General features: G+C 38.7%; 1 protein-coding gene across 11 annotated transcripts in view; it reads right to left on the bottom strand.

The window, feature by feature from the left end:
- Positions 1-13,626, bottom strand: part of LOC138165081 (ecotropic viral integration site 5 protein homolog) — a 219,197-nt gene that overhangs the window by 70,611 nt on the left and 134,960 nt on the right. For all 11 annotated transcript variants that reach the window (XM_069093217.1, XM_069093218.1, XM_069093219.1 and 8 more), the window contains 2 exons: positions 3,618-3,752; positions 411-551 (listed from right to left, as the gene is read on the bottom strand). In XM_069093217.1, the coding sequence (XP_068949318.1) occupies positions 411-551; positions 3,618-3,752 (276 nt within the window). The remainder of the gene's footprint in view (positions 1-410; positions 552-3,617; positions 3,753-13,626) is intronic.

Genomic DNA, 13,626 nt, shown 5'->3' with positions numbered 1-13,626 from the left:
CCCTTCAGGTATTGTCATCCTAGTATCGATCAATTTTAAGCTAGGACCATATGAAATGTTTGCTGCAGCACCCTCTGCTGAGTGCATGATCCTGGCCAACACAGCATGCCATATAAGCATAAAGTGTATCAGAGTGCATGACAAAGGAATTCTTCAGAAAGTTATAAATCCAAGGCAATATTACTTCCAATCAGTTTAAATATGGACTCAGATTTCTTGGTTCCAAAGGTGAAAGAAGAGATCCCATTCTTAAACGCCTTCATCTGACTGAGTCCATTTTGAGTTCTGTGGGTCCTATCTGCCACCCCCCCTCCAGCCCCACCCCTGTCACCCTAGGCCCCAGGTCCAGGCCAAACCCAAGGCCCACAGTTTGGATGGCTTGTGCACACAAGGTAGGAAGTAGCACCCACCTGCCAATGTTCTTCCAAATCCTTCACCTGCTGCCTAAGTTCTTTCAAACCCATCAAAGCTTCAGCTTCTCTCAGCTTCACTGCAATTAATTCTTCCTGAAGACTTGCAATATTATTCTCATCAGGCAAGGAATTGTTTCTCTAAAATAAGAAAAGAAACTGAACAACAAATGGACTGTTCCATCGTGAGCTCCTTTGCAGTGGACCCCAAGCTTGGTTTATTTTATTTCCACCTGCACCTGTGATTTCATAGGAAACTCCCTGTAAGAAAACTCTCTGCCAATGAAGAATAAGAACTGTTTTGCAATGTATGATCTGAGAGATTCCTGGGACAAAGAGCGGGTGAGTGCTCTCTGCTCAGGGTCACAGAAGTAGTGGGCATCATAGATAAAACTTGAATAGGGTCTGCCTGACTTCCAGGTCAGCTATTTACATCCTGGTTCTCATTCTTTCGCTTTATAATCTTTATTTCTTGAAAAAGAAATGCACTGCCCTTTCCTTCGTCTATCACCTGTGTCACACGAACCCTGATGGAATGTGCAGACTAGCCACTGCCAGAAGGCCAGCCACAAGAGAGATGTGGGGGCTTTATTCACCAGAGTGGGACACTCCTCCATCAAGGGGATGGGACTCTGTTGTCTCTTACACATTAGCTAGTAAAGATTTCAAGTCTGGTTTCAAATTTCATAATGCTGTGATTCCATTATTGATTATTTAATAATCAGTCCTTCATTGTTAGCTGAGGATAAATGGCTCAAATGGTCATTTTCCCTACAATTCATTTTGATACTCGATATTTTACACTATCATCAATATGACTGAGGTACTACAGGACAGCTGAAAGAACTCTGGGTTTGGAGAGAGAGGAGCTGGGTTGGAATCCAATTCTAATACTTCCTGTGTGATAAAAAGTCCTTCATCTCTCTGGGACCTAATTTCCTCATGGGGGGGTTTGGGGAGCCTCCCCCAGGAAGAATGAATGAATCAACCTAACAATCAAGAAGCATTTAAATGCCAATGTGGGGGTACAAATGCACTAGGGATACAAAGAAAGAAATGGAATAGTTCCTGCCCTTTAGATGCTTACATTCTAGCAGAGGAAATAATATATTCACATATAAATGGAAAATATATACAAATATATACCAAGTAAATACGAGATATGCAACCAGACATGCCACCTACAAGATGCCCTTAGTAAGTCCCTGCTGACTGAATGATGATGACTAGCCCATCTCCTCTTCCATATTACACGTCTCTGGCATCTTTTGCTCCACTTTTTGTGAACAAGGGATAACTAGCAATATGCCACAGGCCACTTAATCTATACTGTGCCCTTGAGTTACTTATAATTTTAATTTAATTTCTAAGATCATGGCACTCATGAGTCAGCTGTATTATATTACCAAGAAAGTACCATTCCATTAAAGTGATAGGTTTCTGTGGCACCAACCGGTTTGGCATGAATGAAAATACTGTACAATTTAAAAAATGTGACTTGACAAAATTTCCTCATACTACCGTGTTTCCCCGATAATAAGACCTATCCCGAAAATAAGTCCTCCCCTTACTGTGTAAGATTCCTCGAAAATAAGCCCTCCCCCGAAAATAAGCCCTATTGAGATTGCTACTGTAGTGAAGGTGATCCCCTGCGCTACACGCTACATTACGGTACCCTCTGTATGCACCGTTCCCTCCCCTCCCCCCGTGAAACACACACCGCACTCCGAGCTGCATCAGTGAGCGCGTCATCCTGTTCTTCCCCAGTGATTTGCTTATTGAATAAAGGTACATTTTTTTGTTCACATTTACCTGTTTATTAAAATTGCTGTCAATGTTCATTAAAATAAGCCCTCCCCTGAAAATAAGCCCTCTGGTGTTTTTCTGTTCAAAAAAATTAATAAGACAGTGTCTTATTATCGAGGAAACACGGTACTTAACTCTGGACCCAGTTCACTCACACTCTATAGCTCTCACTTCCATCTCTTTCTCGTCCCATCCTTACCCTTTTCTCTTCCTACTTTCTTCCCTTTCCCTCCCTCCCTCTTCTTCTTTTTCTTAACTCCCTCCTTTCTCCCTCTCCACACCCCATCTTCCTAAAGACATGCACAAATATATTGTGTGGGTCAATTCTGAGTAATATGAGTTTTTCATTCACTTTAGTCTGCAAATATAAACAAGCAGACTGTCTTTTGAATCATCATAGATTTCAGGGAGAAAGCTTCAGAGTTTTGGGGGCTCAAGGAAATCATTCCAATATCACCTTTGGATAGGAACACTTGCAAAACAAGACCACTGATAGAGAATGCCCCTGTCTGGTCTCTGTGCAAGACTTCTTCCAAGATAGTGGCAAATGCTTTAAGTAAATACAGTTCTTCCTTTCCATTACTGTCTTAATAGTCACTGATTATTAAACAAAAATTATCTCCATAATTCTATCTATTATAGAATCTTTTATATAATTAATTAAGGGTAGGAGATACTAAAGAATAACAATAATAACTAGCATTTGTATAGTATTTATTATTTGTCTGGTATTGATAATCACTTTACAATTAATTGATGATAAACTACTCCATACAGCAATGAATACACAACAAATCAAACCACAGAGATGTTTCTAAATTTTTCTTGGAAATAAGATGCAACTATGTAAAACCCAATGGGCTTTTTCCATTTTGCTTTAGTTGCTAAGACATCCAGAGCTCAATTCGGGGCTCAGATGGTATTAAGTTTCTCTCAAGTCCCTGGCAAGCCCTCATCTCTTTATTCCTCTTTAGATGACTTCTGTGCTGTTTTCTACCCCCAACTGTCCCATCTTCCATGGTACTTAAGGTTGTAAGATGCCTCACATCCTTTCAGAAACAGGCAGAGTACATATTCTAAATAAACAAAGTGCATTAAAATGATTTACTAAGACCCTATGACCTGATAAAATCACAGAGGGTAATAGGGGGTCTTCCAAGAGTAATTTTCTAGTTTCCGCCTCTCAGGACCCATTCTAATAGGCAAAACCCCTAAAATTAAGTTTTTATCATTCACAAATTAAATGTCTTCTCCATTCCTAGTACTGTCAATTTTTTGGTTTAATTTGAATGAACTTGCAGGATTATTTGGAGGAAAGTACTTTTAAAATTGTGACGTGCTATACTGGAATGCAATATATAGTGACAATAGCAGTATTCATTTGAATGTTAATATTATTACCTTTTCAATATCAAGGACTTTATCCTGCATCTCCTTCAGGGCACATTGAGACTCAGCTTCATTCAGCCTGGCTTGAACTAACTCTTCCTCCAGCTGCAGCACAAACTTTTCACTGTAGCGGGAGCTGCATTTATGCTACAAGTTACAGATAAATGTATTAAAGTTGCAAAGAGATATGAACAATTTAATAACTGTAAATACATTTAAACATTTTCAATGGTACACTTATTAATTCTATTGCAATCCAATCAATGGCAGGCCCTTTTCCTCTTTTCCCCTTCCCCACCATCCCAACTTTCTCTCAGTCAACAGATAATGCCAAATATTCTTCAAATCAGCAAAAACATCTAACTCTAATGTCCAAAGACAGTATCTGATATAAATTACTATTAACTCAAAATTAATAATAAATTTAATGCTGGCAGTAATTTAATTTTCTAAAGTCATAACTGTCTGCACTACAGTTTATAGATTATGGAAGCTACAATTTTACTTAAAACTACTTATAACAAAACATGGGGAAAAAAATTAACCACAATCATTTGAACCACCTTAAATTCCTTAACAACAAAAAATGTATTTGTCCTTGAAAATAAAGATTTCTATTAAGGGCAGTGATAGCTTCTAGAAAAAGAAAATGCTGATGTTGCAATAAGAAACTGAAAGTAGGAAATGAAATGTCAAAGGTTCCAATTCCTTTTCCCATTAGCAATTGCTCTATTAATTATGACACCAGTCTTTTTATAAAATGAATTTGTTAAACAAGCACAACAATAACAATGCAGAAAAGATCTGACTAGCTGTTATAAAAATAAATTTGAATAATTTATTCACTACAGTTATAGTATTTATTAATTTTGTATTTTAAAGACAAGTGGAAAGGATAATAGCTCTTTAATTTCAAAACAAATTCTCATGGAATATCTATTAAATAATTATCAACATGGTAGCACTAAAAAAAACTACTAAATATAAAACCTCTAACGATGTTACGATCTACATTAATAGTACATTCTCATTTCCAATTAAGAGGCAACTTTAATGTGAACACACAGAGAGGTATTTCTATGTATCACAAATCATTCCATATGGAATTTCCTCAAATAATGAGTCTTTTAAAGATGTACAAGAACATTACAATGGAGTGAATTCATTACTTACCTTTAAAAATCAATTAAATGGTTCTATGGAAAACACAGTCCCATTAATGGGTGGATATTTTTAAAAAATGAAACAATGGGTATGCTGCAATTATACTGAAGAATTTTTACCAGCATTAAGAGCTCAATAGCCTTGACAAACATGCCTCAAGCTGCATTTGCAAAGCATTGGTAAAATTTCACCTCTCAACCACTCTATAAACAACTGAAACTTCACTTAAAAAAAAAAGATGCCATCTTTTACATACAAAAATGACAACTCATCACCAGCACGGATTGCTTTTGTTTTTTTTTTTTTTAATGGTAGGGATGGATGTGCAAATCTGCAATGCATATACAAGACACCCAAGGGCTCCTTGGAACAGAATAAAAACTGGCTCATACAAAAACTCAACCAATGATACATTGGCACTTCACAGGAAACCCATTAATCAAATACAAAATGCCGATACTAAATGTTGGTCAGATTTTTATTACCCCATCAGTCATACCATATACTTGGGAAATTTGTTATTCTGAGTCACCATTTATGTGTAACAACTTTCAAACTTACTATATGTATTACTTCTCTGCTTTCTCAGAAAACAGTGAAAATGTATATTAAGGCATTTCCTACTGGGATGCTGATCTATGTTCTGCCCCCTAATTGTGGGGTATCCTTCCAGGCTCTGTCCTGGGAGTTTTTCTCTCTCTGTACTGTCTTTCTTGGTGATCTCATCAGTTACCAAAGATAGAATGATCTCTATTCAGATAACTGACACACACATACTCTCTCTTTTACACATACACACACCTTCTCTGTTTACATGTATTTTCCAGCCACTTGAGTCCCTTGACCCCTTATTTTACTAATTAATTCTTTAATCATAATCTTTTATTGCCAATCTTGTCCTGCCAAGCCTCAGCCTTGATCACTTCTACTGCTTGCTGCCTTCATTCCTACATCCATGGTGCTGAACCAAGCTTGAAAAAAGGAAATTGCGACCACTACAAATTTACATTATTAGGTAACTTCAACTGGGCCCTCACTGCTGCAAAGCAAACTGTTTCCATTTCCCTAATGAACTCATTATCCCACCTTCCACAGTGACTCTTTCAAACCTTCTCAGCCCTCTTCCCCCTACTCTGCTAAGAAACTTGTCTCATATTTCACTGAAAAATTAAGGCCATTTGATGGCTATTTTCTTTCATATCTTCCTCCACTATTACCTCCTTACCCCTCACATAAAAAGAGGTTGCCTTTCTCCTTGTCAAGGATAATCCCTCTAAATGTACAAGTGATCCATCAATCGAGTCTTCTCCAGCAGACTGCCCTGGACATGTAATCCCCATTTTCTTGCTTATCTTCTAAGGGTTGCTTCCCAAAGTCCACATCTCCCCCATGGTTGATCTATCTCTGTTATCATCCTGAAGTTCTCTTCCCTTTTGTGGCTAACCTCCTTAAGAAAGCAAACTCTGCTTCCTCTCCTCTCGCTCTCTATCTTTGGATGACCTGGCTTCCCAACTCAAATGAACCTGCTCTTCCATTACCACATTAACTGCCAAATCTAGTGGCCTTTTTCTCAATACTCACTCTTCTTGTCTTTCCTGAGATTTTTGGCATTGCCAATTACCCTCTTCAACTTGGTTTTCTTTACCAATTTCTCTCTTGATCCCACTCCTAATTATTCCGTCTTAGTCCCCTTTGTGGGATCTTCATCCATATGCTGCCTTACAAAATCTCCAAGGTTCTGTCCTGGGCCGCCTTCTCTTTTCCTATGCTATTTTACGTGCCGATCTCATGAGCTCCTATGGATTCAATGATCATCTCTATATTGATGATTCTCAGATCTATTTATCTAGCTCTGACCTACCTCTGGGTCCTTTACAGGGCCAAGCACAGCTTTCTGGGGTATTCTGCTGGAGACCTCCTGCCCTAATGACACTGAACTTTTAATGGCTACTCTTCACTGCCTTTTTTCTAGCCATGTGCCAATCATCTCTTTGATAATGTGCACTAAAATTTTCCAAGAAACCAAGTCAAGTTCACTGGCCTTGATCTTGCAGATGTTTCCTCCTCTTCCCCACTATTTTTTTTTTTAATTAGGACATTTTTCCTTCTCTAACCTTGTGGTACCTTTCTCGTTTTCTATGACCTTTCAAATACCACCTCTTACTTAACAGCTTTACACTGATCTTGGGTATCAACTTCTCTGTTATCATTTCTGTTCTGTCCAGTGTAAAGGACATTCTTCCATGCAGAGAAAACATATAAAATGAGGAATGAGTAGCTTTGCCTCCTCCCTGTCCCACAATACCAAGTAAAGGTCCTCTCTCTTCTTTGATTCTCCTCCTCTTCCCAATAAACCTAATAACATCCTTTTGGATGTTTTGGCTCCCCTGGTTAGCCTCAGCTCATTTTGGGCTATCACAGACAACAGTTTTACAAGGACTACCATACCCTTATGTTCACCTTTGTCATCTGGCCTTGCTTTCATCTTCTGGACACTGGTTTTTTAAATCTAAGTTGGCTGGTGAGTTCCCTGTGCACCCACAATGATCTCTTTGAACAAATCCCAGTCACAGTCTTAAAGAGTTGCCTAGAGCACTGAAAGGTACACAGCACACACGTCCTTGTATACCTTGAGTGTGTGGGTCTGCATGTGTAACTGGTGGTTTGTATGTTATCAATAAACTTACTGGGTAGCAATAGAAGACAGAATCTGTACTTAAGCTCCTTGAGATCCAGAACTTTACTAATCCAAAATAGTAAGATGGATGAGATCTCCAAGAAGAGACTCAGCTTCCTCACTTACAACATGGTCCTCTAGAGACAAGGAGTCTACTGGACCAATAATATGGATTCCATGTTGGGAGAGCTCTAATATTAATCCACTATGCCGAAGAAACCCTAAAATCTAGAGTGCCCCATTCTGGGAGGTGAGCTGGCAAAGGCAAATTTATGGAAAACCCAGAGAACATTGGGGTTCAGGGTTAAAAAACAGAGGTTCTCACTAGAGCTAAACCTGGTTTTGGAGAAAAGGGAGAACTCTAGAGTACACACGAGGTCGATGGGCCTCCTGCTAGGGTAGATGTTCTTGACCTTTTTTGTGCCTGCCATAGACCCCTCTGGTAGACTGATGAAGCCTGTAGACTGTCTCAGAATCATGTTTTTAAATGAATAAGAAAAATACATGAGATTACAAAGGAAATCAGTTACACTGAAATATAATTTGAGATATTTTTTAAGAGTTCACAAAGCCTAGGTTAAGAACTTTGTGGGTTAGAAGTGCTAGCAACAGTGCAATGAGGATCCAGTGGGGCTGAGATGAAGGTCTTAGCTCTGGTATTTTTGCTTGTTGACACACAAAGACAATTAAATATGTAAATAAGCTGAACAGAGAGGAAAAGAAAATAAAGGCAATGATTTCTCCTCAACTATGAATATGCCCCACTCCCCTCTCCTTTCCTGCACAGGGGAAGGGGAAGAAAGGCTAGGGTCAGCTAAACCCAGAGAAAGCAGGAAGGACTAGCATGTACCCAAGAAAATGGTCAAATGGACATTTTCAAAGTTTGATGGCACAGTGTTGAAGCTATATGTATCTGCATTTGTTTCCAGAAGTCTATGAATTATTTTTTATTGTTTGAAAACCTGTGCTAATTTGGTCCCTTTGCCCAGTTGTACTGTACATCTGAAATGTCCTGATTCTCTTAATACCAAATACTTTTCTCCTTCCCATTCTCAGCCTGTTGAAATTCTATTAATCCTTCCATGCAGGCTGTCACCTCCACTATGAAGCTTTTCTGCCTTCCTTTCCCCCCACCCCCCTATCATAAATTATCGGACTAAACCTCTTTTAGGTACTATCTTGTGTTATCGTTATCTGTGCACATGTTCTGCCTCTCCTACCAGGCTGATTACTAATTCCTTAAAGGTTAAGGTCCATTTCTTCAGTGAACAGCAATTTTACATATACAAGCATACTTTGTTTCACTGTGCTTCAGAGATACTGTGATTTTTACAATTTAAAGGTTTGTGGCAACCTTGCATATTGGCACCATTTTTCCAACAGCATGTGTTTACATCATGTCTCTATGTCACATTTTGGCAATTCTCGCAATATTTCAAACTTTTTCATTATTACTGCAACTGTTACGTGATCTGTGATCAGTGAGCTTTGATGTTACTACTGCAATTGTTTCAGGGTATTGTGAGCCATGGCCTTAAAAGATAGAATCTAATTGATAAATGTTAGGTGTATTTTGACTGCTCAACCAACTGGCCTTCCTTGTCTCGGTCCCTCTCCTCAGAACTTTCTCCTCCCCAAGACACAAAAAATATTGAAATCAGACCAAATTAATAATAATTAACAATACAATAGCTTCTAAGTGTTTTGGGGCAAACTTTATTGTTGTCTTATTTTAAGAAATTGCCACAGCCACCCCAATCTTCAGCAACCACCTCTATGATCAATCAGCAGCCATCAACATTGAGGCAAGACCCTCCACCAGCAAAAAGATTACAAACTGCTGAAGGCTCAGATGATGGTTAGCATTTTTTTTTGCAATAAAGTATTTTTTTTAGCATTGTTTTTTAGACATAAAACAATTGCACAGTTAATAGACTACAGTATAGTGCAAACATAACTTTTACATGCACTGGGAAACCAAAACCTTGAGTGAGTTATTTTATTGTGACATATTTGCTTTATTGTGCTGGTCTAGAACAGAACCCACACTATCTCCAAGGTATGCCTACACGCACTGATACTGTGATGGATTTATACTCCCCCCATTAATGCAGATTACAGCCCCTCCCCCTATTCTTATTCTATATAAGGCTTGTCTCTCTATCAAACACATGGGAAACCTCGATTTTGTTGTTTTAATTACTCAGAGGTAACACGATCATCTAGGTTCCTCATCCTAACTGGACTCTAACCCTGACCATGCCATTTCTTTTTCTAGCCAAGAATGTTCTTGATAATGTCTAGCATATAGTGGGTCCTTAATAAATGTTAACTGAAATGTTGACATTTAAAAAGCACAATGAATAGTGGTTTACTCACCCCCAGGCTAAACTTTATTTCTCAATAAAATATGAGTATGAAAGCTCAACCTTACAAGGCAACATAAAATAGAACCAATAGGTCTTTGTTTTGTTCTTTAATCATTAACAAATTTGGTCAGTAATTAATTACCAAGGGAAAGAGGTAAAACCAAAACAAAACAAAACAAAAATCTCCAGAGAGTATTTAATAAACATGTTTGAAAGAAAGGAAAATTATGGAATATTCGTATCTTGTGATTTGTATCTATAATCAGTTCTCAAAATACTCCTACAAGATACAAAGCAAATATTCCATTTCAATATATTTAAAGGAATTCCTCAGTACCCTCAATGGCTTCTCCCCTCTGATTGGAGGGCTGGAGGGCAGAGCTAGAAGCCCCTCCACAGCCTCCCTTTCATCCCTGGCTCAGAATTTCCAGCTCTTCATTTCCCACTCTGCTGTGCTTCCTCTCCAGGAAAAGCTCATCACCAGAAATCACTTCACCATGGAGAATGCTTCAGATTGCACCTCCCCAGCACACTCAGTAGTCTCTCCCCTGACTGGAGGGCTGGAAGGTCAAGCTAAAACCCCCTCCCAAAACCTCCCTTTATAAAGGGTTCAGAATTCCCTACTCTTCATTTCCCACCAGCTGCTCTGCAGAGTTTCAACTCCAGGCACACAAAGCTTCTCCCAGTGCGTTTCTTTCCCTGCTGTACTCTGGCACCAGTCCCTCTTCTTTCAGTGTACAGTGTCCCCAGCTTCTATCCCCTCCATTAGACTGTAAGCTCCTTGAGCACAGAAACAACCTTGCCTTATGTTGTAAAACAGAGCCTGGCACATAGGAGGCATTTAATAAAAAAAAATTTTTTTTAAGCAATTGGGGTTAAGTAACTTGCTTAAGATTACACAGCCAGTTATTTCTGGGTGTGGCGCTAAGTATCTGAGCCCGGATTCCATCCCAGATCATCCCGACTCTGGGGCCGCCCCTCATTTAATAAATGCTTACTGACTATTATTGAACTGACAAAATTCTTTTATTGGATAGGCAGCCTCTGCTTTTGACAATACCCTGATTTAGTGAAATAGAGAATAAAATGATCCTTCAAACTCTATCACAGTCAGAGAAGTTTAAAGATGTTAGAAAGCCTCTTCTTCCTCTCCTTCAATGTCACATGGCCATTTTCAGTTACCAGAAAGTCAACCTGATGACATTTATAAGTAACAATGTGGGTTTTTCAGAACTGTCAGGAATTGAAGACTGAACCAATCCACTGCAGAATGGAAAGAGACCTTTGAGGTCAAGTTCACCTTCTGCCAAAAACAAAATGAGGATTAGCATGGAGAATGGGATTAACCAACTGGTGAGATCTGAAGGAAAAAAAAAAGGGAATAGCTTGAATTAGAATTCTATTTTAGCAATCTGCTTAAAATAAGTGATTTAAAAAAAAATCTTGTTACATGGGGAACAAGTGCTTTAAATATACAGATCGTCATAAAGATAAGGCTGATTTTAGAAAAGCAGCTCTCACCCAACTTTCCAGAATGAAAGTGAGCAATATGATTAGATTATACAATCCAACCCCAAACCACCATCCCCACCCAGGCTTAATGAAATTCTCAAAAACAGAGATTGGGGGCTAAAAAGATACACAAAAAGCAAAGTGTACTATATCAGGCAAGCGTTAAAGTGCGTCTGAGGTATCCCAAGTGGGTCGGCTATTCTTTTTTTAAGGTATAATTTTTTAATTCATTTTTTGGAGTACCATGTAATTTCCAATATCCTCACACTCAAAAATATAAAAAAAATCTATTTGAAAAGCAATATTTCCAACAAGGGCAGTCTCTGGTTCTCTATGATCTTTGTGATACTGTGACATAGTGAATAAAGTATCATGTTCTTGTTCAATCTGATCTGACCCTTCATGACCCTATTTGGGGTTTTCTTGGCAGAGATACTGGAGTGTTCTGCCATTTCCTTCTCCAGCTCATTTTACAGATAAAGAACTGAGGCAAATTGGGTGAAGTGACTTGCCCAGGTCACACAGGCAGTTAAGTGTCTGAAGTCAGATTTGAACTTGGGAAGAGGAGGCTTCCTGATTCCCAGGCAGGCACTCTATGCACTACGGCATCATCTGGCCCTTGTCATACTTGGAGTCAAGAATGTCTAGGTTCAAGTAATAACAACAGTTAGCATTTAGGTAGAGCTTTAAGGTCTGCAAAGCACTTTACAAATATGATGTCATTCTATCTTAACAGGGCTGGGAGGCAGATGCTTTTGTTATTCCCATTTCACAGAGAGGAAGTGATGACCCCTGGGTCACACAGCCAGTAAGTGGCTGAGGCAGTGTCTGAAGTCCTTCTTACTCCAGGGTCGCAGGCTCCACCCACTGCACAGCCCAGCTGCCCAAATCCAGACCTTGACACTTAGTGCTAATGTGACATTGGGCAAGTCACCTAAGTTCTCTGAGCCTTGAGGCACTTAGCTCACAAAGCAGATAACCCACTTGAAGCATCTGGAAACTTTAAAGCCTTCTAGAAACATCGCCTGTTAGTACAGGGGTAAAAAAATAAGCCCACTTTACACAGTAGATGAGTCCCTGAAAAGCTGTGTGTAAAATCACTCTTTACTCCCCCCAATGAATGCCCTGGAGCAACTTATAAACAAAAGTGACAGGTTGTATTCATATTTCCATCCTAGACAGGAAAATCTTTCTTAGATTATCTTATTTTGAAAACTAAGAGATATATCAATATTTTTCCCTTGGAAATTAAGATAGCTTTTAGAGGAACAGCAAATAGAATAAATATTTGTTGTTTCACATTTTAAAAAGGCAATGTGAATTAAGAATTTTTACTAATATAATTACATTTCAGTGTTACAAATTAAAGGAAGATATCAACATATATAAGCAACGTTTAAACTGCAGGTAAATATTCAAATGATTTTTCCAATTAAAAAAAGCTAAGGGAAAAAAATCTGACCACATTTCTAGGCCACATGATTATAAACAGAACAGATCAGTCTATCATGCCATCTGAAGGAAAACAAAGTTGTCACGCCAGGCAGTATTCACTGACTGGAGCCTCCCTGGCTCCTTCACGGCCTGGCCCCAAGCCCACTTTCGGAAGGAGATCTCTCCCAATGAGATTCTGTATGCACCTAGTTTTTTACTTGTTGGCTCCTCCTCTAGAGTGTAAGCTCCTTGAGGGCAGGAATTGCTTTTGTCTTTCTTTTTTATCGTCAGCTTTCAGTAGAGTGACAGCTACATAGTAAGCTGGAACAAGTAATGCTGGTTGACTAATAGCCTGACTATTTTTAAGAACAAAACAATTCAACGAACTTCCTAATTCAAATTAAATGGACAGTTCTAAAGCATCTTAGCTAATGAGTTATAGAATATAAGAGCTAAAATAAAAATCACAATACTCATTTCTTAAAAAGTAAACACAATAGGGGTGGCAAGGTGGCGCAGTGAGTAAAACACCGGCCCCAGAGTCAGGAAGAGACAGTTTGGTTCCAGCCTCAGACACTTAACCCCACATAAAAAAAACTAGCCGTGTAACCTTCGGCAAGTGACTTAACCCCAATTGCCCTCCAAAAGGCAAAAAAAAAAAAAAGTAAACACAACGGATCAAATGGAATGATAACCATAACTTCATTATTAAAAAAAGACAGGCTTTAAATCAAGGTCATCAACATGTGACCTCATCTAGTAATTGTCTCTAGACAGCTTAATAATCTGAATTTCCAGAGCTACTGATAATATGGCTTTCTTTCATGGCTTACTTGATTTATTACTTTATTGTTTAATCATTCCA

Source organism: Petaurus breviceps, unplaced genomic scaffold (assembly GCF_028583685.1).
Source record: "Petaurus breviceps papuanus isolate PSGF00001 unplaced genomic scaffold, PetGlider_PUasm1.0 207, whole genome shotgun sequence".
Taxonomy (NCBI): Eukaryota; Metazoa; Chordata; class Mammalia; order Diprotodontia; family Petauridae; genus Petaurus; species Petaurus breviceps.
Note: the sequence above shows the minus strand (reverse complement) of the source record. Positions and strands in the feature narration are given on the sequence as shown.